Source organism: Zootoca vivipara, chromosome 2 (assembly GCF_965207765.1).
Source record: "Zootoca vivipara chromosome 2, rZooViv2.hap1.1, whole genome shotgun sequence".
NCBI classification, from domain to species: Eukaryota; Metazoa; Chordata; class Lepidosauria; order Squamata; family Lacertidae; genus Zootoca; species Zootoca vivipara.
In genome coordinates, this window is record NC_142584.1 from 53,355,145 (window position 1) to 53,382,127 (window position 26,983).

Sequence of the window (26,983 nt, forward strand, 5' to 3'; positions counted from 1 at the left end):
GTGATTAGAGCCAGCCAACCGATGAGGCAGGGCAAATCACCCACCACAGACAGAGGAAGTGCACCTCTCCTACCACTGCCAGACCGTCCCCCTCTCACTGGTGAGAGGAAAGTGTTCTGGTATGCCGTGTTGCCTCTCGTCTTCCCCTCCCCGGGGTGGGAAAGAGGAGCAGCAACGCCTTGCGGGTTCAGCGAAAGGGGGCGGCATTACAGTGGGGGCAGAAGTGGTGGGGGCAGGGTGAGGCAGTGTGGGAGACAAGGGGACTTATTTCCATTACACCTCAGGTGGTAAAGCAGGAAGGGGTGCCCTTGCAGGTGGGATTGCTCTGAGGTCAAAATTTGGCCATTAAGCCTTTAGTTACTGGTCCTTATATGGTATCACACCACCAACGTCAGTGCCTAGTTCTAGATATTTAGTTTTCAGTTTTATAAGGACTTTTCTATTCTATTTCTGTTCAATTGTTTTCATTCTACTTGCACTTCACTGAGCACATATCATTGAGTAAATGTTTAAACACAAGTACTTACTATTATCCATCTGGATCTACCAATTTACTAACATAAAAAAAATTCTGACAACTGGGAGCCGGTGTGGTGTAGTGGTTAAGAGCGGTGGACTCATAATCTGGTGAACTGGATCAATTCCCTGCTCCTCCACATGCAGCTGCTGGGTGACCTTGGGCTAGTCACACTTCTCTGAAGTCTTTCAGCCTCACTCACTTCACAGAGTGTTTATTGTGGGGGAGGAAGGGAAAATGAGATTGTTAGCCGCTTTGAGACTCCTTAGGTTAGTGGGGTATCAAATCCAAACTCTTCTTCTTCTAGACTGAAATGGCTGAGTTATAAAGATCATTTGTGGCCCTGTTTGCTTGTGGGCCCGATGGTCAGTTCCTAAGAGATAATAAATTCTGTAGTCATATTAAATGAAACTGAATATAGCATTAATTTCTTAAAATGTGCATGTTCATCTTTTGCTGAAAAAGTTGTTTTAATTATATTTTTTCTTCCTTTACCAATATTGCATGGAATACCATAGACTTTTATTCAGAATTCAACAATGAATCTGGAATAATGAAAAATTCATATTGATAAAGTTTTAATATTATGGCGTGAGGAACCTAAAGTTCTAAACTAGATTGTGTCAAACAGTTAGGGAAGATAATAGAGTGGCCTAAATGTTAGCTTTCAAGTTTGTATATTATCCCATTTTAAAAATAAACCACCTCTGTTTTTACTGGACATTTATTTGCATTTTCCTAGGTCCATGACATACATTATACTAATGTTTTATTGCAAATGACTCTTTGACTCCAGGTGGTGGTACGTGGTTATTTTCTTTTAAGTCTTAAAATACATTAATTAAAAAGGGACCCAGGTGGCACTGTGGGCTAAACCACTGAGCCTAGGGCTTGCTGATCAGAAGGTCGGTGGTTCGAATCCCTGCGACGGGGTGAGCTCCCGTTGCTTGGTCCCAGCTCCTGCCAACCTAGCAGTTCGAAAGCACATCAAAATGCAAGTAGATAAATAGGAACCGCTATAGCGGGAAGGTAAACGGCGTTTCCATGTGCTGCTCTGGTTTGCCAGAAGCGGCTTTGTCATGCTGGCCACATGACCTGGAAGCTATACGCCGGCTCCCTCGGCCAATAATGCGAGATGAGCGCCGCAACCCCAGAGTCGGTCACGACTGGACCTAATGGTCAGGGGTCCCTTTACCTTTTACATTAATTAAAATGTAACCTATGAACATATGGTAACCTTAATGATTGGATATTTGAAATAATAATTTAAAATGCATAACTAGTAAATAATCGTATGATTTGTATGTAGAGCCTATTGTGAGAAACAGCTTTTCTTATCTGGGACACAGGACAAATTACCCTTTTATATCATGAAAAACAGGATTTTCCAAATGATTCAGCGCCACATTAAAAAGGAAGAAAAAAAATCACAGAATTTTTTTTCCTGAAAAACAACCAAAGTATTGCACTGTGATCAGAAATATTTACCTACAATATTGGTTGCTTGGTTACAAATGGAGCTGTATGAAAATGGTAACAAATGACTACACAGTGCTTAATTCACAGGAAGTGACTATGTGGAAAACAGAGAAACATTATTAACCAAGGCCATCATTATGTCTCCCATGGGCTTTGGCCACATAGGTAAAGCACAGCAAAACTAAGGAGCTGAACTTTACACAACTGTAGCAATTTTAGCAACAGAAAGCATACTAAGCTCTCCTCCCCAAATCTATTTGCAAGCAGCAGATTTGCCTACAATTCTAGGCCAGTAACACTTGATGAAGTGGCACAGCCAGGACCACATCCACAGCCCTGCCTACTTATTGCTGCCAGGGCAGGAGGTATGGAAGCCAGGAAAAAGAACTGACTACAAAGACATTCCAGCTGGATACAAGTCTTTCCTGATCTAAATGCTGCGTTTTTTTTACATATACTGTAATTATTTGGCATTAAGATGGTTGATTTGAGAGAAACTGTTGTATAGATATCAGCTGTAGCAGATTAAAAATTGGTTAAGTGACAGCTGATACAAATTCACTGTACTGTAATGTAACTGAAAATCTAACATTCATGAGATTCAGCCACTCCAGATTTTCCTTATCTGGGGAGAGTAATGGTTAAACAAGATGGAAAAACTTGTGATGGTCAACCCCACTGGACTGGGTCTGAAAATAATACAGTATAGTGTTGCTGCTTATTATGAAGAATATCCATGGGTGTAGCCAAGATTTTTTTGGGGGGGGCTGGCCTTTTGGGGGGGTAGAACCTCAGTTAGCTATGTTTTTAATTGATTTTTACTGATTTAGGGGGGCAGCTGTCCCCCCCTTGGCTACGCTCATGAGAATATCTGCTGAAACTCTGGAGTTATGGATTATTCTAGGACTAGAACCCTGAGGTGCAAACCATGTTAATAATTACAATGACGAGCATTGGTTTGCAAGAGCCAGCAAACCATTGCTATTGATGCTACTGCTGTAACCCACAGAGTAGTTAAGTGCTCACTCGACCCTCATCTCCTCTTACTGTATTTGTGATCACGGTGGCAGCAGCTGCATTTCAACCCAAGAAATGTAAACTCAAGACCTCCCCCCAAATTTTCAAGTTGAACCCAATAATCTGCTGTTGGATTCACCCCCCCCCATTTATTTTAGCAACATTCCTACTTTTGGTATGTGCTGGTAACAATAGCCATGTGCAGGCATTAAATCAGGGGCAAGGGCAGGGGTGTCACACAAACCCCATTCCCCACATCCCGCAGCAGACCAGCTGCTCTTGGGATCTTTGAGTGATTAGCAAAAAGGTCTGAAGATAGCTTTTAAGCACATTTACTTGAATGCACTTAGAAAACCATGCAGAGTGGCTGGGGAAACCCAGCCAGATGGGTGGGGTATAAATATTATTATTATTATTATTATTATTATTATTATTATTATTATTCCTCCCTGCGATGGCTGTGCTCTTGTAGGAGGTGCCCTGCTGGAGTTGGACTGACTTCTCATTCAACAGAGAGCATGACTTAAGGCCCCAAAGAACCAGGTTCCCCAGGAGTAAGAGTCATCCTTGGGAGCAAAGGACTCATTGGAAGCAGGGAACCTGGAAGTCTGAGATAACAAGTTGCAGCTGGGCCTGGGTAGGGTCTGGGTGGCCACAGTTGCAGACTTGTTAGCTGCTGGATCAGTGCAGGACCTTAGCTCTGTGCAACCCAGCTTCTTGCTTCTGACGCCTGTCCTAACTGATCCTGTGCTACTGACCTCTGCTAGCACCTTGCTCTTGGAATCTTTACTACACCTTGGGCTGCTGTGCTGTGTTTGACTTTGGCATTGTCTCACAACCCTGCTGTTACATCGTACCCACTTTTAAACTGTTTCACTCTACTTGGCTTTGGCTTCTTCTTAAGGCCCTCGGTTTCTGGGTTGCCCTGATACTGGACTGCTTACTCAATCCTCTGGAGCTGGCTAACCACCTGTACAGTACTGGATATCTAGCTTCCCCCTTGCCTCCTGCAGAGAGACCAAAACAAGACTAAACCAAGGAATTCAGCTCAAGTCACTTAAAAACTCTGTTGCAGCTTGAGGAAGTTGGGGGGGCATACAAGGCCCTCAGCCATTTCCTTATTTAACCCTTCATGGCTCATATGAGGCTCAAATATAGCAAAACAGTGAGATGCGGGTTGTGATGCAAAAGCTGAATAGCCTAGTTGGTTAGAGTGTAGTGCTGATAATGCCAAGATTGCAGATTTGATCCCCGTGGGACACCTGCATATTCCTATATTGTAGGGAGTTGGGCCAGACTAGATGATCATTGGGGTCTCTTCCAACACTACAGTTCTATGATTCTATTGACATTACACAAATAAAACTTTCCTAATAGCGTCAACAGGCTAAGCTATATAACTGAGATTCATTTAGTGGTCTTGCCAGTACTACTGTAGCAAGGACATCATTATATTATACTATTTATCCTGCTTTGATGCAATATTTAATGTGATTTGCCACCTTTATGAAGAAGCAAAAAACTGTTAATTTTTTTGGTTCCCATTTTTTCACCCTAGCAATTTGATCTGATGGAATTAGTTGTCTCCAAAATAGTAATGCCATTGAATGGTTGTGGTATTGGGGGGGGGAGAGAACACTGTACAAATTCCTTCCATTCATGGTTGATTTGAATAACAGTAGCTGTAATGCTTCTGCATGTTTCTACCATTAAATCAGCCCTCAGTCAAGCCTGCAGTTCCCGTGTGATTGGGAATCTAGGACTGTGCCAGGGTATTATCTCATATTTTGTTTTCTCAAAAGTATGAAAACTATTTTTTCTCTTTGGGGATGCATTTAACTGAATTCATTTGGAGATTTTATGCAGTATATGCTGTTTTTGTTTGATATTGTATAATTCCCGAAAAGATTCATTTATAATACTACACCCCCACCACAGCTTGTATCTTATAGAAAGGTCACTATAACTAAGAAAACTCTATTTGCCCAGGAGGACAGGACAGTTAATATCTCAATTCATGCGGGCAATAATATTGTTTCCTAATTCCTGAAGTGCTGAAGAGACTTGGGGCCAGTGCTTCAGGGCACAGTTTCCTTGGAATGGGACAGCACTTAAGACTTACATTATCTTCATTATTTTATTTACAATTATTTACAGGTGGCGCTGTGGTTAAACCACTGAGCCTAGGGCTTGCTGATCAGAAGGTCGGCGGTTCGAATCCCTGTGACGGGGTGAGCTCCCGTTGCTTGGTCCCAGCTCCTGCCAACCTAGCAGTTCAAAAGCATGTCAAAATGCAAGTAGATAAATAGGAACCGCTACAGCGGGAAGGTAAATGGCATTTCCATGTGCTGCTCTGGTTTGCCAGAAGCGGCTTTGTCATGCTGGCCACATGACCTGGAAGCTATACGCCGGCTCCCTCGGCCAATAATGCGAGATGAGCGCGCAACCCCAGAGTCGGTCACGACTGGACCTAATGGTCAGGGGTCCCTTTACCTTTACCTTTAGGTAGAATGTAGAAATGAATAGACACTTACAACACTTAGCACATCCACTGATCCTGCCTTCGATTTCCAGAGAGGCAACTCCAACTAAAAATTATTATTATTTATTTGATCTTTATACTGCCCTTTAACAAAATATCCCAGAGAGATGTACAGCATTAAGAACACATTTTACAGAGCATTAATAATAAAAACAAATAAAAACCATTCTTCTGTGTTTACCAGTCTATGTCACCAAGCCATTCCAAAGTGGCTCTGTTGAAATCTATTTAAGTGTCATTTCCTTTTCCTTACTGTCTCCCACTGTCATATCTAGTTGTTCAATGAGTTTTTGCAGGGTCCCAAAGCACCCTAAAATCCCCTAAAGTTGTTAGAAGTGGTAGCAGCAGCAGCAGCAGCAGCAGCAGCAGCAGATCCAGTAAGTTGCTGATCACTTCCTTATTTACAAGGGTTTCTGCAGCACTTGGAAACCTCAGCATGTTGTTTTTCCTGCTGCTTCATGCATTGGGTCCCCTTGGGAACAATCAGAGAGATCATATCTCTCCATCAGCAATTGGAGACAGCTGATGCCAACCAAAGGAGAGAACAAGCATTCAGAGGCACCCAAAGGGACACTGAACAGCAACTTTAAATAGCACAATTCAATGTAATTTAAGGTCACTGCTTTGTAAAGTGAAATGAATAAACAGGCCAGTGCTTTGTGAAATGAATTTAATTAAGTGGGTGGGGGAGGTACAGGGTGCTTATAGCTCAGAAGTAAATTGAAATGAAATTAATTGTACGAGTGAATATGAAGTGGAATTAAAATAATTGTTTGGGGACGCTCGTAGTTCAGTGGCCAGTGCTTTCTTAATAAATTGCTGAATTTAATATTTAATGTTAGTAATGAATAATGAACAAAGTGTATCCTGTGAGGAGTTATGGTTGCAAAGAACCTATGGATGGTATTCAGTGCTAGCCTAGTCAGAGTAGACCCACTGAGGTTAGTGGGCACAAATGACTTAGGTTTATTGACCTAATGCCTTCCCAGACCCATTGAAAGAGGCGGTCATTAAACCACTTCTTAAAAAAACAACTATCGCCCAGTCTCAAATCTACCATTCTTGGGCAAGGTGATTGAGTGAGTGGTTGCTGAACAACTCCAGGCACGCCTGGAAGAGGCGGACCATCTGCATCCCTTCCAGTTGGGATTCAGGCTTCATCATGGGACTGAAACTGCCTTGGTCGCACTGGTCTATGATCTCCGGCGGGCTAGGGACAAAGGTGAGAGCTGTTTCCTAGTTCTGCTGGATCTCTCAGCGGCTTTTGACACCATTGACCATAACATCCTTCTGGACCGTGTAGAAGGGTTGGGAGCTGGGGGCACTGTCATACAGTGGTTCCGCTCCTTCCTCCTGGGCTATGTCCAGAAAGTGGTGGTGGGGGATGAGAGTTCAGACCCCTGGGCTCTCACTTGTGGGTTGCCCCATGCTTTTTAACATCTACATGCAGCTGCTGGGAGAGATCATCAGGGGGGTTGGACTGGGTGTTCATCAGTATGCGGATGATACCCAGCTCTACCTCTCTTTCAAATCAGAACCAGTGAAGGCGGTGAAGGTCCTGTGTGAGTGCCTGGAGGCGGTTGGAGGATGGATGGCGGTTAACGGATTGAGGTTGAATCCTGACAAGACAGAAGTACTGTTTGTGGGGGACAGGAGGCGGGGAGGTGTGGAGGACTCCCTGGTCCTGAATGGGGTAACTGTGCCCCTGAAGGACCAGGTGCGCAGCCTGGGAGTCATTTTGGACTCACAGCTGTCCATGGAGGCACAGGTTAATTCTGTGCCCAGGGCAGCTGTCTATCAGCTCCATCTGGTATGCAGGCTGAGACCCTACCTGCCGGCAGACGGTCTCGCCAGAGTGGTGCATGCTCTGGTTATCTCCCGCTTGGATTACCGCAATGCGCTCTACGTGGGGCTACCTTTGAAGGTGACCCGGAAACTGCAACAAATCCAGAAAGTGGCAGCTAGACTGGTGACTGGGAGCGGCCACAGGGACCACATAACACCAGTCCTGAGAGATCTACACTGGCTCCCAGTTTCCGAGCACAGTTCAAAGTGTTGGTGTTGACCTTTAAAGCCCTAAACGGCCTTGGTCCTGTATACCTGAAGGAGCGTCTCCACCCCCACTGTTCAGCCCGGACACTGAGATCCAGTGCCAAGAGCCTTCTGGCGATTCCCTCATTGCGAGAAGTGAGGTTACAGGGAACCAGACAGAGGGCCTTCTCGGTAGCAGCACCCGCCCTGTGGAATGCCCTTCCATCAGATGTCAAGGAAATAAGCAGTTATCCTAATTTTAAAAGACATCTGAAGGCAACCTTGTTTAGGGAAGCTTTTAATATTTAATGCTGTATTGTTTTAATATTCAATTGGGAGCCGCCCAGAGTGGCTGGGGAGACTCAGCCAGATGGGCGGGGTATAAAAAAAAATTATTATTATTATTATTATTATTATTATTATTATTATTATCATCATCTCCAACTGTCAGTGCTAGCATAACTGTCAGTGTTTGTTGTGCTAGCATAAGGACAAAAATAAAGATTGCACAATATGGAATGCAGTGCAGCGGTTGCGCTAGAGGAGGTTTGTTGTGTGATGTTTTGCTCAACAGGAAGGATTTAGGGTGGTTTTTCCATTGCATGACAAAGCCCCCAGAAATCCCCCAAAAACTCACAAATGACACGATATTTTAGGTTTGGGTTTTTGGCATTATTTTTGGCCACAACTTTATTCAAAATACATTTTAATTCTGAGTGTTGGCTTAGGCTTTGGTTAATCCAGGGGTTCCCAACAAAATTTTCTCAAGGACCCCACATCGAGCTGTTATTGTGACAAGGACCCCCATTAATTTGTTTAGAGATGGTTCCTGCACTGCAGGGGTTGGACTAGATGACCCTTGTGGTCTCTTCCAACTCTATGATTCTAACCCCAAGGCAGCTGTTTTCAAAATATTTTTGTGCACCTACAAACCTTAGATTTCAGGTAGGTAGCCGTGTTGGTCTGACGTAGTCGAAACAAAATAAAAAAAATTCCTTCCAGCAGCACCTTAAAGACCAACTAAGTTTTTTATTTTGGTATGAGCTGCTGGAAGGAATTTTTTTACTTAGATTTCAGCAAGGCAGCTCATAGCTCTCCTGTAGTGGTACAGCTCCCTGAGAATCAGATCGACATTAGTATTTATGATATCATACAGTAAATAGTTTTCATAGCTGGTGGAAATGCATGTGCAAATTAACATAAAAACACCCTGTCATAGGAGAACAGCCACAGAAGAAAATATAAACTGCCTGGTTACAAGTAAAAACACAGAATACATTTTTTAAACCTTCTTGGCGTTCAAACTTTTTCTGTACGGCTCAGGAGCAGCAATGGAAGATGGAAGAAGTGCTCACTTTGAAGGCGAACTCATCTTCTTCCATTCCCAGGAAAGTGGGGCGCTGGGCTCCCTTTTGCTCCTCCTGCCCCTTCGGGAGAGTCTCCTGCAGAGGGTCGGGAGCTACCAGGGAAGAGGAGAGTGATGCGGGGCCGGGAAGAGCTTTGCGCTGTGTCTGCTACTGGCGGGAGCTGAGGCACGCAGCTGGCGGGTGGGAGGGAGGCCGCGGAGCCGCCGCCGCGCGTGCCAGGCCATGCATTGCAGCCTCTGCGAGGACCAAAGGCAGCCGAACCGGCACGCAGTTCCCGAAGGCCCTGGCGGGGAAGGGCGCTCCCTCGTCCCCATCATCCCCAAGGGAGCCAGGACGGAGGCGCGCGCCAGGAAATGTCCTCTCGGGCGCGGCGGGGCGCGGTGCTGTATTCCTCCGCACACTCCCACGCTCTGGTTCGCTCTTCCTGCCGGCCAGCCTTCCCCTCCCTCGCCTGGGCAGAGACTTCTTTCCTGCCCCTTCTGATTGGCTGCCCCTTCTGATTGGCGCTTCCTGCAGCCAATCAGTAGCCGTGCTGAACTACGCCCTCCCTGCGGACGCGGAAAGCAGCCCCAGGCAGCGCTGGGCAGCGGTGCGGACCCCTCTGGCATAGCTCGCGGACCCCTGGGGGTCCGCGGACCACCTGTTGGGAAACACTGGGTTAATCCATCTGTCCACTCTAAGGGACAGGACCATTTCCATCTGACCCCCATTGGGTCAGGACCAATTCATCTGCCCTGGTTGGGCAGGACCAATTCCATCTGACCCATTTGGGTCAGGACCAGCTCCGACTTACCTAGTGGTTGGTAAGTCAAGTAAACACCCCAAGGGATTGGAGGTACTGTTCACAGGCACTCTCCTCCCCCAAGGAGTGTTCCCCAAGGCTTGGCTCTGTAATGGACGCACCATCCTTGCCTATGGCAGGATGAATGGACTAGAGTCCCTGAGCCCCAGGATTCCTTTAACGGAATACTTCTATAAGGAGCAAGTAAGGGGGGTAGGCATTTTTATGCCACGCCCCTCCTATACCAATTTTAACCAAAGCCTAACGGCCAACCTAACAAGTTGTGACAATTTGCTTGTCAGTAGGCAAAAACCAAATGGCAACAGCCAATCAGCCAAGTGGCAAAATTCCTACTAATAAGTTGTGACAATTTGCTTGTCAGTGGGCAAAAACCAAATGGCAACAGCCAATCAGCCAAGTGGCAAAATTCCTACTGGGCCCCTGAATACAGGCGACCCCCGCGAACGGGCAAGCAGTGTCGACTAAGCCTAAAAGCAGCGGCGGGCGGGCGGGAGATTCGCAGGCTTTTCAAGAGTGAGGGAAAACGAAAGCAACGTGGTCGTTAAGTAAGATGTGGCTGTCAATCAAAATCAATGGCACGCCCCATGACTCAGCCTAACTACAGCCCACCCCCTCCCAGATTTCTTTTGGGCTCGTCCGCAACCCCCACTACACTCTATGAGCGTAATGGGCTATGTCATGCAGAAAACCTGGTCCCACATGTGTGGCACCTGCAAAAAAAACTGGGGCATCAGTGTGAACTGAAACAAACCAAATATGAATTGCAGCTTCAAGTGCCTACCAAGCTCCCAGATGGTAAAGGAAATCATCCCTAAGGTTCTATGAGAAGTTCTTTAAAACAAACTATGTTTTAAAACCTTGCTTTCAAAATACGTCTACTACATATGCAACCAATTACAGTTAGCACAGCAGAATGAAACATACGTTGGATGTAGTATTGTAAGTGCTCGTTTTCATATGAAATGCAGGGATAATTAGGCTTGCTCAATTTTCATGAGTGAAGCAGGAATTTGTTTTCAAAATGGTTTAGTGGCGTCTCCCAACCTGCTATTTATTTCAGAAACGTCATGGCTCATTTATAGCTCTCTCTTTTTTACTCTTATGTTAAGAATAACAACTGAAAACATGCCTTAAGTATTATCTCTAAATGAAACATTATCTTCTTTGTCTGTCCAAGAGGAAAAATGGAACAACATCTATTAAAAAATAATTAATATTTAACTCATTGTTTCATGGTGCTTCCATTAAGAGAATTCTGCTCCACAGGAAATAAACACAGCTAAGTGGAATGTTAGACTAGTAGAATAACACTAATGCTATAATTATTGTCCTATAGGACTTCAAAAGGACAAATGAAAGGACACTTATGTGGGTGGTATGACTGGCCCAACAAAAAGTAGCTGTTTATTTCAGGAAGCCAATAGTGACGTGTACTTTAAGCAAACAAATCTGGGCTCTTTGTGCTGCTTTTGAGACCCCAAGGCTTTTCTGATAAAGCTGTAATCAAGAGGACTGGATGGTTAAATACCAGGTTCCATTAGCTGGTTAGCTTTTTTATTATTATTATCAGGGATCTTTGACCACAGGCACCCAAGACTAAATTCACCAAAACCTTTTGATCACTTTTATTTTGGACTGGAAACAAACCAGTGATTTTGCAGTGAAAGGCTCTGCAATGTATTGTGAAACCCTTTGTGTCCTTGTTCCCGTTTCAGCCTTGTGAATTTCCACAAAGCTAATGCCCATTTTTCAGCAATCTCCCCCACCCACTTCTCCCTAATGACCAGGAATCAGCAACTACTGTCAATTAACAAGAACAGAGTCTGACCTCACAGTTTGAAACATGAGTTTCCAATCTCTGTTATGCCAGCGAGCTGTCAAATCCGGCACTATGCAGGTGGTCAAGAAAGCAAACATCCCATTCTTTTATTAGCACCATGTGGGTGTATTTTGACTAAAAAAAAATCTATAAGAGACAAAGCACAGAAGAGTTTATACTAATGATTTCCTTCCCTCAGTGGCACAGGCATTCTTTCTATTTTAGAGAAAAATGGCTGTGTTCGGGTACAGAGGTAGGTGTCATAGTTTTTAAAGGCGAGTTGTTATTGTTACATTCATATTCCACATTTCCTCCCTAATTTATCCACACAACCACCCTAGAAGGTAGCAACGGACTCAGGGTCACCCAGTAAGCTTCAGGGCAGAATGGGGATTTGAACCCTGGTCTCTCAGGACCTAGCCAAACACTCTAGCCACTACACCACACTAGGAGCATTTATATATAGTGCTTTAGAATTCTGAAAGCACTTTACACACACGATTACAACAACCCTGCAGGGTAGGTCAGTATGATCATCTCTATATTGCAAAATATGGAGGTTGGGACTAGTGGCTGACAATATAGTGGTTTTCCTAAATCCATGGCAGAAGCAACACACTCCCTGTTTACAGCTCAGTCTGTTATAGCAGAACCCGTGTGTGCCTGTTCAGAACAAAGTGTCGCTGAGTTCAGTCAGATCACCTAATATTCTTCAGTAGGAATTCTTGAGGGATTGTATGCTTACAAGTTCCTATCTGGAAAGACCTGATACGCACCTCTTACATTCTGGGAACTTTTTTATTTTTTAGATTGTTAAAAATAATGCAGAAATTGAATGCAGTTATGGGTAAAAATGTGATAAGGACCAGAAGTGGAGAAGACTTTCCTGTGCCTGCTTTATAACCAGCCTTTATTCCCCCCACCCCGGGGTGTTATTCAAATCTGTCTGATGGATTAACTCCCATAAATCCAGAGGTTTACAGTTCTCACCATCTCTGCTGTTCCCCTTCCCCTTCCTCATTTCAGATTGAGCTGGCTCCACATACGAAGTCATTGTACATATCACCAAAATACTAAGAGGAAAATGTAAACTGAAAAGCAAGGAATGTAAAGACCCCCAATTGTACACAACATCATTCAACACCTTGTACCCAGGGCCGGATTTAGGTTTGATGAGGCCCTAAGCTACTGAAGGTAATAGGGCTCTTTATATGTCCAGCTGTCCTTTATCAACAACATTGTCACTTTTTTGTGTTGAATATATGATATATGGTCATTTATGGACCTAATAGGTATCTAAGCCTATTTGCACATGTTGCCATGCAACCATTCCATGCAGAATGTAGGCACCCTGTATATAGAAATGAGCAAACCGGTGATATTTTAGGGAGCAGGCTAGCAGGTGGGGCCCTTTACTTACATCATAGGAGCCTACACAACGCAAAACACTGTTGCTGTATGTAGGTTTTGTTTTATTTGATTTTTATCTTATATTTTAGGGTTTTTTCCTTCAATTTTTTTGGGGGCCACCAAGAGAGTGGGGCCCTAAGCTATAGCTTGTTTAGCTTATCCGTAAATCTGGCACTGCTTGTAATTAATGGCCATCTGATTTAGTGACTAACCCTCTCTCTCTGTGTGTGTGTTGATTCCCTTGTGCATTTGGTCAGCAGGAGCTCTTTTAACTAAGTGGCAAAATATTATGTTAAAAGGTTGTTTGTGCACTTGGGCCTTTGGTATTCTACTGCAGCTCTGTTCAGGCAGAAGTGTTGAGCTGCTTTAGCTAAAGTGCCACTGAAGCTGAACTTCCTACTCAGTCTAATTTGCTATCAGACATTCATAGCAATTAGCACAAGATGCATTCAGAACCCCATTTTAGTACTAGCAGTCAAATTCTCCAGTAATCCAGGAACTACAGCAAAAAAGTGAAAACTGTTAAAGAACAAAACATTTCTTCTCACCACCATTTCCCATGAAGGTGGTAGGTGGATTAATTTCAGCTGTCACTCTAGCCACCACAACATCTTTAAATGACACTTTGCTTCTCATGTTAAATCACCAGAGAAGCAAACCTGATGAAGAACAAAATATTTGACTTTATATGTGTGCGCACACACCCCAGTGGTGCTGAAAAAGAGAACTGATAGTATGTCAGGCAAGTTTGTATTGGGCAGAACTACAAAGACAAGGTGCCACAATGGAAAAGCCCCTGCCTCCCCTTGCTGCTCACCTCACTTCAGTCAGAGCCTTGGAGGAGAGCCTCATAGAACAATGTACCATTAGTCACCAAAGTGATTGTGTGTTGTGACATCTGCTTGAGAGAACCACAAATTGATTCCAATCACATATCATGAGAAAAGCAAGATTTTTAGCTCAGTGTGGCATGGTAGCTAAGCCAAGGTTTGTAGTGAACATGTTTCCAACTCCCTTGCCCTGTTAGGGCAAGGATTTCTGCTTGTGCAACAGGACCCCCCCTCCTCCTGCACACTCCCCAAATCTGCTCCAGGGGGTTGGAGGAATCCAGAACAGAACCCAGAGCAGGGTGGGGGGAGTCCTGTTGCAAAAGTAAAAGCCCTTGTGCTGGTGAACAGTCACTTGGCACTATATGGGATACATGTGAAAGCACTTTGTACATTAAAAATGTTTTTTTTAAATTTCATCTCATGTGTTTATTTATTTGTTGATCAGCTAATTGGTGAAAGAAAGTGGCCTCCTCCTTTATCTTACAAAATGGCACAGATAGTATAGTGTCAAAGGGTCACATACCTGTGGCTCCGGTTCTACATTGACTCGATAAGCTTGTGCTTTTCCATCTTCTAAAATATTAGGGGGCCAAGCCTTGCTTTCAGCTCTGCAATAAGAAATACAAAGTACATATATTTATATAACTTATATATTTATATAACAATACAGCTTGTTACTTTGCAGTAAATTTGAAGTTGAGCAGAGTTAAGATATTGGTGTGCTAATGAAAATATATACACACCCAAGAGTCAAATCAATAGCCTGGAGGAGACTGGCCCAGTTTACATGCTGTAGTAAGCCACAGAATGGTTCACTGTGAATGAGAGGATAGCTCCTGCTTCATTCCCCACCCCCCTAGTGTGAGCAGGAATTGAAATACCCAGAACAGAACCATAATACAACAAACACCAATCACATAGATATATGATCATAGGCAGCAACCCTATTCCCCCACCTAGTCTGTTGCCCACGGAACTCTAGCTTTTGCTGAGCAACTGATACAAAGGGTTGGTGAACCCCTGAGAAGAACATGGGAAGGGGTCTGTGGCAGGAGGTGGGGAGAGGGATTAACAGAAATTGCCCAGATTTTGAGATATTTGGGGGAGGCCCTTCTTGGTCCTGCCATCCTCACAGGTAAGCTTGGTAGGCATGCAGGAGAGGGCCTTCTTGGTGGCAGCTCCCAGACTTTGCAACTCCCTGTAATGAAAGAGCTGGTGTTATGCTGTTTGTATTGTAAACACTTGTATGGTTTTACTGGGTTTCTATATGTACTATATGGTTTTAATTCTATCAGTGTTTAACTTTTAGTGGTTCTTGTCTTGATCTGTAAGCCATCTTGAGTCCTGTCAGGGGAAAAAGCAGGGTATAAATATACGGTATGTGTGTTGTTGTTGTTGTTGTTGTTGTTGTTGTTGTTGTTGTTGTTGTTGTTGTTGTTATAATTGCCTCCATTCCCATTCTGCTGATGGAAGTCACCACTGGATCAAAGAGCTTTATCTCAGACTTCTGCCAATATACCCCCCCAAGCCTTTCCTGAATTCAGGTTAGGGTAAGGAGAAAGGGGGATGAGTAGGAAATGGGGAACATTGACAACTGGGTGGAGGCACCTCCTTGGAGTAGCTCCCACCCACCTCCTTCCATTGACACTTGTCTGGATCCAAGCCGCTGTATTTCTCATTTTGGCCATGAAAGTGAATCTAGGGAAAAACTGGAATCTTTCTGTGCATAACGTGTAACTTTCCATTCAGCCTTAGGAGACCTATGCATGTCACTTTGGAAAATATGGATCTTCTTGTTCCTGGTAGGTACAGCTTTACTGTTGTAGCTCAGAATCTTTTATTTAGATTTCAGTCCCAATATGCCCAACACTACAGTTGTATTTAACATGAATTGATGGCATTTATTATGCAGAAAGCTCATAGGACACACGTGCAACTTAAGCAAGGAAATTTTACCTAGGGGCTTCTATTTCAAAACTAATGTGGTTTTTGCTTTAATGTAAATGCTGAATCTAACAGAAGAGCCACTGAGACCCATGGGAAGGGTTCTGCTGCTTTAAGCACCTCTTGAGTCAAGTGAAGCCTAACACAGTTGAATTTTCACATATGTATCTTATTGAACAGAAACCACCCAAGTGCTTTATCGTTGTTGTCATTTAAAACTGAAATAATCAGTTGTAAGTTGCTATTTTGGTTTCAGCCAGCATTTGCAAAAGGAAAGTATCCTTGTAGGTGTAGGTAAGCAAGTGTGTGTGTGTGTTAAACTTTCTCCTTTTAGACTGTCAGCATGTAGCCTATATATTTCCATCCATCCATTTGATCTGCCTCAAATGTAATGCTAAACTATGGTTCAGTGTCATATGTAGAAACCTTGGTCTAGTGTGCACTCCTCCCTCTCTGGTGCGGCCTTGAGGAGGTAAGAAGCTTTCACTTCCATTTTCAATTATTTGTGATTTATAGTTAAGCATGAACCTGAATACATGATTAACCTTAACTATGGTGTGCTCTGGTCCATGGGGTCATGAAGAGTCGGAAAGACTAAACAACAACAACAAATGGTTTAGAAATGCAAACCAGGATCATAAACCATTATTTGGAGTTGGCTTGTTTCCCTAAACTAAACCATAGCTAAAACTAACCAGTTTGTCTAGAATGTGGAACATAGAAACTCAAAGCTTGTTTACCCCCAAATTAAGTCCATGGTTTCAGGCTACATCAGAATGAGCCCAATTAGTTTGATATTTGCTTGGGGCAAGAATCAGTGTTTGTGTTCTGATTGCAATCAAACAGCAAGTGGTTTTTTAAATAATCAAAATCCCTAAATAAATCTTGCTAGTAAGCAGAACGGGAAAGAGACTCAATGAAAGATACAATGAAACACACAAATAAACTCTTCCACAGCTGCATGAAGAATTTATGCCCACAACTGAGTTCTAAACAGACATACAGTATTTGGAAGCTAGTTCTACTCACTGTGATCAAGGAGAACGTCAAATAACTATACTGTAGTCAGTAAATGTATTCAGAATTAGGTTTAAAGCCAGAACAGCAGAGACATTATGGGTATTATAGAAATTTAGATTCTGGGCTTGCAAAAAATCTGTACAGCTGTGAATGTTACTGCCAGGGCCAAAGCTGACACATTTTCTCCCCATCAAAGTTTCTACAGTGGTACCTCGGTTTATGAACATAATTGGTTCCGGAAGTCTGTTCATAAACTGAAGCGTTCATAAACTGAAGCGAACTTTCCCATTGAAAGTAATGGAAAATGAATTAATCCGTTCCAGACGGTCCGCGGTGTTCATAAACTGAAGCGTTCATAAACTGAAGCGAACTTTCCCATTGAAAGTAATGGAAAGTGGATTAATCCGTTCCAGATGGGTCCGCAGAGTACTTAAACTGAAGCGTTCATAAACTGAAGCATGGGTGTAATTGGTTCCGGAAGTCTGTTCATAAACTGAAGCGTTCATAAACTGAAGCGAACTTTCCCATTGAAAGTAATGAAAAATGAATTAATCCGTTCCAGATGGGTCCGCGGTGTTCATAAACCGAAAATTCATAAACCGAGGTGTTCATAAACCGAGGTTCCACTGTACTTAGAAACACTGGAAAACAATCTGATTCAGTGGTTTACAAAAATGCCCAAGGAAAGCAAGGACAATGCTTCTGAGTTTCATTTTTTGGCCATATAGCTGTCTGAAACAAACTGCAGTGAGACAATTTTTCATCTCAGTTTGATTGTAAAGTTCTTGGTAAAAATATTACTGATTTACAGCACTGTGAAAACACTGGAGAACAACCGTGAAAGTTCTTCCAACCAGACACTTCTGAATCACCAGAAAAATGCATTACTTCAGCTTAATTTTATTCCATCATGAGGTCTGGCTGTTGGCAACTGCACATCATTGGGGCTGGACACGGAGATCCTTTCTGCCCACTTTAGCAGCCCTGGAAAATGGGGGGGGGGCGCATACATCTGCAGCCCTGTACATATGGGGCATCCAACTCACAAACACCGAGCTCATAGTTTTAGTCCAGTATAAAATGGGATGCAAACTGGTCACATTGTAACTTAGTCCTCTTCAGAGAAGAACCACATATACAGTGGAACCTCAGTTTATGAACACCTCAGTTTATGAATTTTCGGTTTATGAACACCGCGGACCCATCTGGAACGGATTAATTCACTTTCCATTAATTTTAATGGGAAAGTTCGCTTCAGTTTATGAACGCTTCAGTTTATGAACAGACTTCCGGAACCAATTACACCCATGTTTCAGTTTATGAACGCTTCAGTTTAAGTACTCCGCGGACCCGTCTGGAACAGATTAATCCACTTTCCATTACTTTCAATGGGAAAGTTTGCTTCAGTTTATGAATGGTTACTCCGCGGACCGTCTGGAACGGATTAATCCACTTTCCATTACTTTCAATGGGAAAGTTCGCTTCAGTTTATGAACACTTCAGTTTATGAACAGACTTCCGGAACCAATTGTGTTCATAAACCGAGGTACCACTGTATATGGGAGAGTTCCTTCATGAGAATACATAGAACTATTGAGATTGCTTGTCCAAATCTGCTTACTATTTGCAATGCCCACCAACTTTTTAGAAGGTAGTATCTCTTTTTCTCCTAATAACAGGTTTTATTAAAATGGTTTATTGATAGCTGCCTATATTGCCCTTGGACCATTAGTTGCATACTTTTCACACACACACACACACACACACACACACACACACATTTGAAGAGTTACAAGAAGAAAATTGTGTGATTCACTTTTTCAGTGGCACCTTCTTTGGAAACTTGAGACTGTCATGCATAGTAACACTTTCCATACTCGGCACAGAACAAACATATATAGGGCATCCCTGTCAAAGGAGCCTTGCTTTATACCCAAATGTGCTGCAAACACACTGCCTAAATTAATGGATTGGGCCTGTGGTTTTCAGCTGCCATGAAGTGGAATTGGCTCCTGCCTCCTGTGCTCCTTCTGCAAGGAAGTGGGTTGGCACGGGCACACAGCACACAGTGCGGCATTCCCTCTACTCATCCCAGTGACAAACGACTGCCCTCACATACTGCACTCCTTCTGCGCACTACACACCATTATTATGTGACCACTGTGCTCAGTAGTACCCTTCAGAGTTTCAGCCTAAGGAAACTTGGAAGGTCAATTCCTAAACCCATATTGTTTCAATTCTCTGCGTTATATCATGCATTCTTTACTGGCTTGGAATGCTTTTCTTTACTTACTGAAGAAAACAGCTTCAGTTGTCCATAAAGCTGACATGCAAGAAGAATGATTAAAGAAAATGTTTTCTTAAAGTCTCCTGAATGCATCATTAACATCCAAACAGCAAATATCTTTACATCACATTTCTGTGAACCAGAATTCATAGAGAATTGTGTTAGAAAACTTTCCTTAAACATCTGCTATAAACCTGACATTTTAGTCTCTTTTGGCCACATCAGAGTAATAAATGAAACCATGCTCTACGCTGGCTCAAAGAAGACACGGAAGCAAATAAGTTGATTTATAGCCTGAATTACTCTGCTAAAACTTCACCTACCCCCATCACTTACTTTCTCCCACATAAAATGGTTGATGTGTGCTACTTCTAGCTCACCTTACTACTGTATTGCCTTGACTTCTTGCCCCTGCGTCTAAAAGGACTTTAGACCTACCGGTACCATCTGCTAGCTTTCATGGTGATGTCTAGGTAATTCCTCATCTATGTCAGTAACCACAAATGAATCACTTCCATAAGCTGGCTGTGTTTGGAACTAGTCAGAATTTTCCACTGCCTCATATCTTAACAAATGGGCTACTGTCTTACCCTTATTCAGTCAACACAGTAGTCTCACATATCTATGGCTTAATCCTTATGCTTTGAAGTCAGTGGGTGTTCTACATGTGGCCGCTTCACACATTCAGATGTACACCAAGGATGCTTTTAAGTGTACACCTTTAAATATAATGTATGAGAGCAGCCGGTCTCTTAGATTTGTTAGTCTGAAGTCTGTTTTATGCTTGTAGTTATGTTCTCATTATTCCTAACTTTATGTTATAGTTACAGGTAGGTAGCCATGTTGGTCTGCCGTAGTCGAAACAAAAAAATAAAATCCTTCCAGTAGCATCTTAGAGACCAATTAAGTTTGTCATTGGTATGAGCTTTCGTGTGCATGCACACTTCTTCACTCATACCATTTTTACTATATTTTATTGTTTATAGTTTCATTTACACTTAAATGAATGTGTGTTTGGATGAAGAGAGCTTCTCTGAGAATCATTGAAGAGCATAATATATGAATAAATCAAATCAAATTTTATTATATGGAAATATATCAAAATGATAACTAAGGCACACTTCTGAAATTAGAACAATGATTCTGGTGTCTAACCCAGGCATTGCTCAAAACTAAAATCCTTATTTTACTGGTAACATGGAAATATTCTGTCACTTTGCTATTTTCCCTACTGAACTTTCCAATGGGAGTGAAAGGGCATTGGCTGAACATAGTATGAAGAGGGGCCGCGGGAGAGAGGATTCTTACATATCATAATGGGAATAATTCATTTAATGAAGGATAGTGGATGGAAAAACAATTGCCAGAGGATGAAAGATGTTCATTGAGACCTGTCCTTTCTCTTGACACGGCCATTAATCACATGGCCATAGCTGGGTATCCATGGAACCTTATTTGGCAAAGAGTGAGCAGCAACAAATTCCATGAGGATTCACTCAGCATATATAAAGAGAAACAAAATCATAAACAACTGGGCTATTTGAAATGGTCTACAGAAGTCCTCCCTGTGCTTTTTCTTAACTCTCACTAAATGGAAAATAAGGAAAGTGTTTTATTATTATTATTTCACTTCTCTTCTCCCTCCCTCCCTTCTGTCTGGTAGAAAATAAATTAAGAAAACAAAGTAGAACATGTCAAGGACACAAACAGGAAAGCAGTAACATAACTCATTGATAGGAATGCATGTGTGTGAAAACACAGTGTCTCAAAACTACAGGAACTACTTATCCAAACTATTAAGAACAGCCAACCTCCCTGTCTGTTTTCTTATAAGTTTAGCTTGAATCCAAACCTAAAGGCTACATATGCAATCAGTGAAAATCTCAGTACCAACTACTAAGCTATTCTAATACATGCCAGCTGAGAATTTGACCTGCAGGACTGGCCTTTTAAAACAACAACATATAATCATCCTTCCAACCTGAAGGAAAACCAAAGCATCATACTTCCAATTTGCACTGGAACTTAATGTCTCAAATCTCGTTCAAGTCTGCCAATGTAAGAAATAGCAGAATTTTCAAAATACTGTATAAAATGAGAAGCTATGATATCTGTTTTGTGAAGTACTAAGAACAACAACAACGTACTTCATTAAGAGGCACCCACTAGGTTCCAGAAGGCAATATTACCGTATATTAAAACATAAACAGGAATCCTTTAAAATCCTTTTTTGAATCACAGAATATAAATGACAGCTCTTAAGACAGTAGCACCCAGTTTATAAGCTGTGGAATGTGTATCACTGAATTCTTAAGTACTTGCAAGTTTTATTCCCATCAGCGATGTCCAAACTGAATAGAGTTTCTGAAGACTGGGCCTTAAATTATGTTTTTACAATGATGCAGCCAAGGCTGAAGTCCAACAGGACTTACTTTGGAGGGAAATGAAAAGTATTTGTAGGTTACACCAGTTCCTAACAGTTACGTGTGGAGACCTGTTAACCACCCCCAGAAATAAATTCAGGCAAGACTCAAATTTTTGGTTTGGTTTTTGTCAGAATTTAGGCCACAACTTTATTGATTACAATCAAGTGAGTGGTTGCACAGGCTCTGGTTCGACTAGCTACCTGCAGCCCTGCAGGCAGGGCTGACTCTGGGCACCAACCATAGGTCAGCCTTGGGTGAACACCTGGGACAGTGGCAAGCAGGAGCCTCCACCCAGATGAGCCCTGGACTCAGGCTCCGGGCACAACCCCGCACGGGGAAGAGCAACCATGAGTCTGTGGATTCCCTCTTAAAGGAATACCCAATGCATAGGGATGGCTAGGCATCCTGCCACTCCTATCCACCTGAACCAGAGCCTATCTGCAACCTTACAAGTTGTGACAATTTGCTATGTGGCAGGCGAAACCCAGGTGGCACCAGCCAATCATCCAAGTGGGGAAAATTCCTGCCATGCCCCAGTCCCAAAGATGACACGACAGCATAGCAAGGTCAAGCGCAAGCCTTAAATATAGGGGGAGGTGGGCGGGTGTTCCGATGCACTGAGCCTGAAAGAGGAAGCTCAGGGACACGTGCATCGGGTTAAATAGTGGTCCCTCGATTGCTTTGACTGGCGTCCCTCTGGCCCAATTGCTCCCAAGATTGAGGGACCACCAATAGGGGGCTGTGGCCGCTCCAATGTTCCCACCCACAACACAGGGTCTGGTTGCCAGGTTCCACCTCAACATGTGCCCTCCAACATTTCATCTAATTATCTAACAAGTGAAAGTCAGCTCAGTGTATATGCTAAATCAGTTTTATGTAACAGAATGCAATATTTTTTTTCCTGAAAGTAGAAAAATGAAAACAAATGCATTCTGTGCTTCTGATATCTGAACATCACAATTTTGTGGACATATGTATTTATTTATTTATTTTGTAAGGAATGGATGTTAAACATGCTGATTTTATAGAAGTATGGGAGGTCTAGATTAATTATCAGAAGGGTTGCTTCCCATTTCTTTTGATAAGTTTTGCTATGCAAGGATGACTCATTCTCAGTGACAAAATAGACCTGGATGTGGCTTGAATAGTGACTAACTTTTATTGGCCAGACAGAATGGTTAGGAATGCAACAAATTGCTAAATGCTGAGTGGAGAAATAATAATAATAATAAACCACATCACCCCTATGTTTAATTTGGTCCAGTCTAAAAACAGAATCAATAAAAATGTTACTGTAGTTGCTTTACCCGATGCACAAAATAAACAAATTGATTTTCCACATTAGGAGAGACCTTGCTTTTTACAAAGAGGCGGTTGTTAAATTTTGGAGGCAAATATATTTTAGATTTAAATTCTTTATAAAGCATTCATAAATGCAGCAATGACCTGACATGGAGAAGTGAAAGGAACAAAAGAAACCCACCCCCCCTGTATCACCCAGTAATGTTAGTAGGTCCTGGACAGTAATCAAATCCTTACAAGAAAGAGCAGTGTACAATAGTGAGGAATTGTGGAAAAGTAACAGATCTATTCTCCAACAGATTGGAACATTACAGAGCAAAAGTTTTGTGATCAAAATTAGAACTATGTTGAATTTTCATTCTCACACATTTTTGAGAATGTGTGCACTCCCCCAAACTATACTTTCCAGTTTTAATTATGTTTGTGGTCATTGTTCCCTCAAACTTTGGTTGCTTTGGCACTTAAAAAAATACTTTAACTGGGCTTTGTCTTCCTAAATACATAAGAGTCTGCTGGATCAGGCCAATAGCCCATGAAGTACAGCATCCTGTTCTCACAGTGGCCAACTAGATGCCTATGAAAAGCTCCAAAGAAGGACCTGAGCACAAGAGCACTCTCCCCGCTCATGATTCCTAGCAACTGGCTTTCAGAGGCATACCGCCTCCACGAGTGGAACATAGCCATCATGGCTAGTAGCCATTGGTAGTCTTATCCTCCATGAACTACTCCTTCAATAATTGATAAAATTTTCAAAGATTGTGTAATTATTGTGATGACTTCTTGGGGCCACAGAGCCAATCTGATTTAGCTACTCGGTGACGTCCGGTCAGTGCAAATGCAGAAGGCACTGGGTAGCAAAAATGTCAGATGTTCTACCAATCGGCTGGAGGTCTCCTAGAAAACATGACTGCATAAGCAGCTAGATTTTAGTTCCTCACAGGCCAAGACTTTCTCACTGGTTCTGAAGGCAGATGGATCAAAGATGTTAGAAGCTGCCCTCTCAGCTCTCAGATATTGCAAGGGTTATTCCTCCCCCAGGGTAAATGCTTTTATATCCTTTCTAGGACTGCTGGTGGTGGGGTGAAGGCAATTTTTGAGGGGCGCACAGATGTTTACAAAACTCATTTCCCTAGTTCAGCTAAGCTTTTATCAAAACGGCAGAAATCTTCTTTAGCCATGTCACAATATAGATTAATTTGGTGCAGAAATATTCTAGTTAAAGTTATGTGAAAACACATGTTGTGTTGACAGCTTTACATCATGTTGTCTCTAAACAATGTGGTCTCATTCAATCACAGTTATTGGAGACCTGCTGCACTAGAGATAAACACCCCCACATACCTCATTGTCTTACAATATGAGAATGATAGCAAGAAACGGGGCCCCAGATTATCATCTAGACTTGCAATACTTAAATTCACTGAAACTGATGATCATTCAGTTTGCATTTTAAAGCTTCTCTACCGAGTGTGTTCTATTGCTAAGCTATCATTAGAGTTGAGAAGCTTCCCTATAATATCCTCCGCCTACTACCGCCCTGATCTTTTCTACATTTCTACAGAGCCAACCCTACCAAGAGGTAGAGTGAGGTAGATGCCTCAGGCGGCAAATATTTAAGGGCAGCAAGTGGAGATCTGTGTGTATGTGTGTGCGCGCGAACACACACACACACACACACACAATGCAACCTGTCCTGCACCCACTAAACTAAGCCACTGCCTCTGGGGTGCAGCAGAGGATCCTTTCCCCTGAACTTGAAGAATTGAGTGGTGTACACACCACCAAGGAGTTTTTCAGGGAGGATGACATGGAGCTCAGGAGAAGTGCCTATCTTCAGGAGGGTTGTTGCTTTAAAAGACTTGGGGCAGATCCACACTGTACATTTAAAGCACATTCAACATACATTTAAAACACATGGCATCCCCCAAAGAATTCTGGCAAGTGTAGATTCCCCACCACAGAGCTACAGTTCCTATCATCCTTAAAAGACTACATTTCCCAGTGCTTTTTTTCAGCCGGAACTCACCAGATGAGTTCCAGCACCTCTTAAGTGTGTTCCAGCAGCCCTTTAGGGTTTTGGCTGTGCAGTGTGACGATTGGGTTGCTGCGGCGATCGTGTTGGCACAGTGATTGTAATTGTGGCTGTGCACTGGAGGTGGAAGTCAGCAGCAGGGTTGCCGAAAGTGGTTGTTCCCCCCTAAAAAGAGAAAAGCTCAACAGCTTTGTGTGGGTGCTCAGCACATTCCAACACCTCTTTCTAGGAAAAAAAGACAGTTCCCGTGATTCTTTGCTAGAATTCACAGGCTTTAAAATGTGCATTGAATGTGCTTTAAATGTATGGTGTGGATCTGCTCTAGTTCTCCAAAGGCGGGAAGAGTCTAGGAGGCAGAGGCTCAAAAAGCCTCAGCTTCACTTTCAACCCCTGTCGGGGCAGGTTGCTCACTTGCCCTGAGGGCTACTCCTTGGGGTGAGAGAAGGACAGGATGCACTTGAAAATGCAGTGTGATAAAAATCCATTACACAACCCACAAGTGTGTATCGTGAACAATTGGTAGGAAATGACCGACTGATTGTGCTCTGTCAATTGCTTCATACATTCTGATATGTCTATGCACACATCCCTAAACATGTTGACTTTTTTAAAAAGGGTCATCTTTACTCCTAGAAAGTAAAAAGTTGAACATTTTGAGAGAATGGGCAGTATTCAACTAAGTCAGGGGTCAGCAAACTGTTTCAGCAGGGGGGTGGTCCACTGTCCCTCAGACCTTGTGGGGGACCAGACTATATTTTTTGGGGGGAAATGAACACATTCCTATGCCCCTATGCATTTTAAATAAAAGGACACATTCTACTCATGTAAAAACACACTGATTCCCAGACCGCCCGCAGCCCAGATTTAGAAGGCAATTGGGCTGGATCCGGCCCCCAGGCCTTAGTTTGCCTACCCATGCACTAAGTCTTACTCAGAGTGGACCCATTAAAATTAATGGGCCTATCATGTTCATTTATTTTAATGGGTCTACTCTGAGTAAATCCTGCTTGAATACCACTCAATGGATATATGAATGTACCCTCCAACATTTAGGATACTTACACACAGCACATTTGTGAGTGAGGTGCAAGCAGATGCATAATCCCACTGTCCAGCCACAGATTCAGTACATATATTTTGGTGAATGTGTGCACAGGCGTAGCACGCCAGCATGAAAAGGCAAGCACAGATAGTTTACCTGTTCACAGATAGGGTCAGCTGATCCAGACAAGCTTTGATCTTGTTTTGTGCTTCTAGGTGTGTCATGTTTTCTGTGCTCTCACCATTAATTGACAAGATGACATCACCTGGGCAAAGGCTGGCAAGGGCGGCTTTACTTCCAGGATTAATCTGCATGAGAGAAAGAAAAGTTTAATTACTATGAAGTTTTAATCGCAAGCAACTCAGGTTTGTTCCTCAACGTAAACTGCATGTGGAGAAAAAGCAGATTCAGGACATTTATTGACTTTTATTCTTGTTGGGGTTGTGAGAGTGAAGAAAACAGAGTAGAAACTGGTAGCACACTGTTTTTAGAGCTTCCCTGAGTGAGCAGCTTTGAACTGAGAGAGCCAGCAGAAAAGAACAGAGAAACCCACAGGAGAACTGCTGATCCATTACAAATGGCCAAAGTCTCTCTGCAGTGATTTCCAGCTCATAAGGATTGTAACTAAGATTAAAATGTATTGGCTTATTTCTTTCTCTTTAGAGTGCCATATGTTATGTGGCCAGCATCATGCCTATTTCAAGTTAAACAGCTCGGTGAACTTAGTCTCCATTGACAATAGTTCAGGTTAGAAGTTTGAAACCCAAGATAGGCTACATCCACAGCATTCCCTTCATCTACCAGGCTTGTAATTCTGTCAAAAAATGAGATCAGATTAGTCTCACATGACTTATTTTTCAGAAACCCATGCTGACTTGTATGGCCAAATATCACTGGAGAATCACTGGAGTCAAAGTTAAGGATGCTTATGGAATCTGCATCTGCTGGATTTTTGAGATTTCACTGTACTGAATTAGGTTTCACCCAACAATGTTCTCATGCTCTTTGATCCAGTGGAGACTTCCAGTACCATGTATTCATGCTCCTTGTTTGCGAGAGCATACGGCGGTTGCCATACAAGAGTCCACCAGTGCAGCATTTGTACTCCCACACAGT

The 26,983-nt window shown here is 42.8% G+C and overlaps 1 protein-coding gene across 2 annotated transcripts in view; it reads right to left on the reverse strand.

The window, feature by feature from the left end:
- Nucleotides 1-26,983, reverse strand: part of PDLIM4 (PDZ and LIM domain 4) — a 76,046-nt gene that overhangs the window by 35,182 nt on the left and 13,881 nt on the right. For both annotated transcript variants that reach the window (XM_035105414.3, XM_088661885.1), the window contains exons 2-3: nt 26,024-26,175; nt 14,338-14,422 (exon numbers count right to left, since the gene is read on the reverse strand). In XM_035105414.3, coding sequence (XP_034961305.3) covers nt 14,338-14,422; nt 26,024-26,175 — 237 coding nt within the window. The remainder of the gene's footprint in view (nt 1-14,337; nt 14,423-26,023; nt 26,176-26,983) is intronic.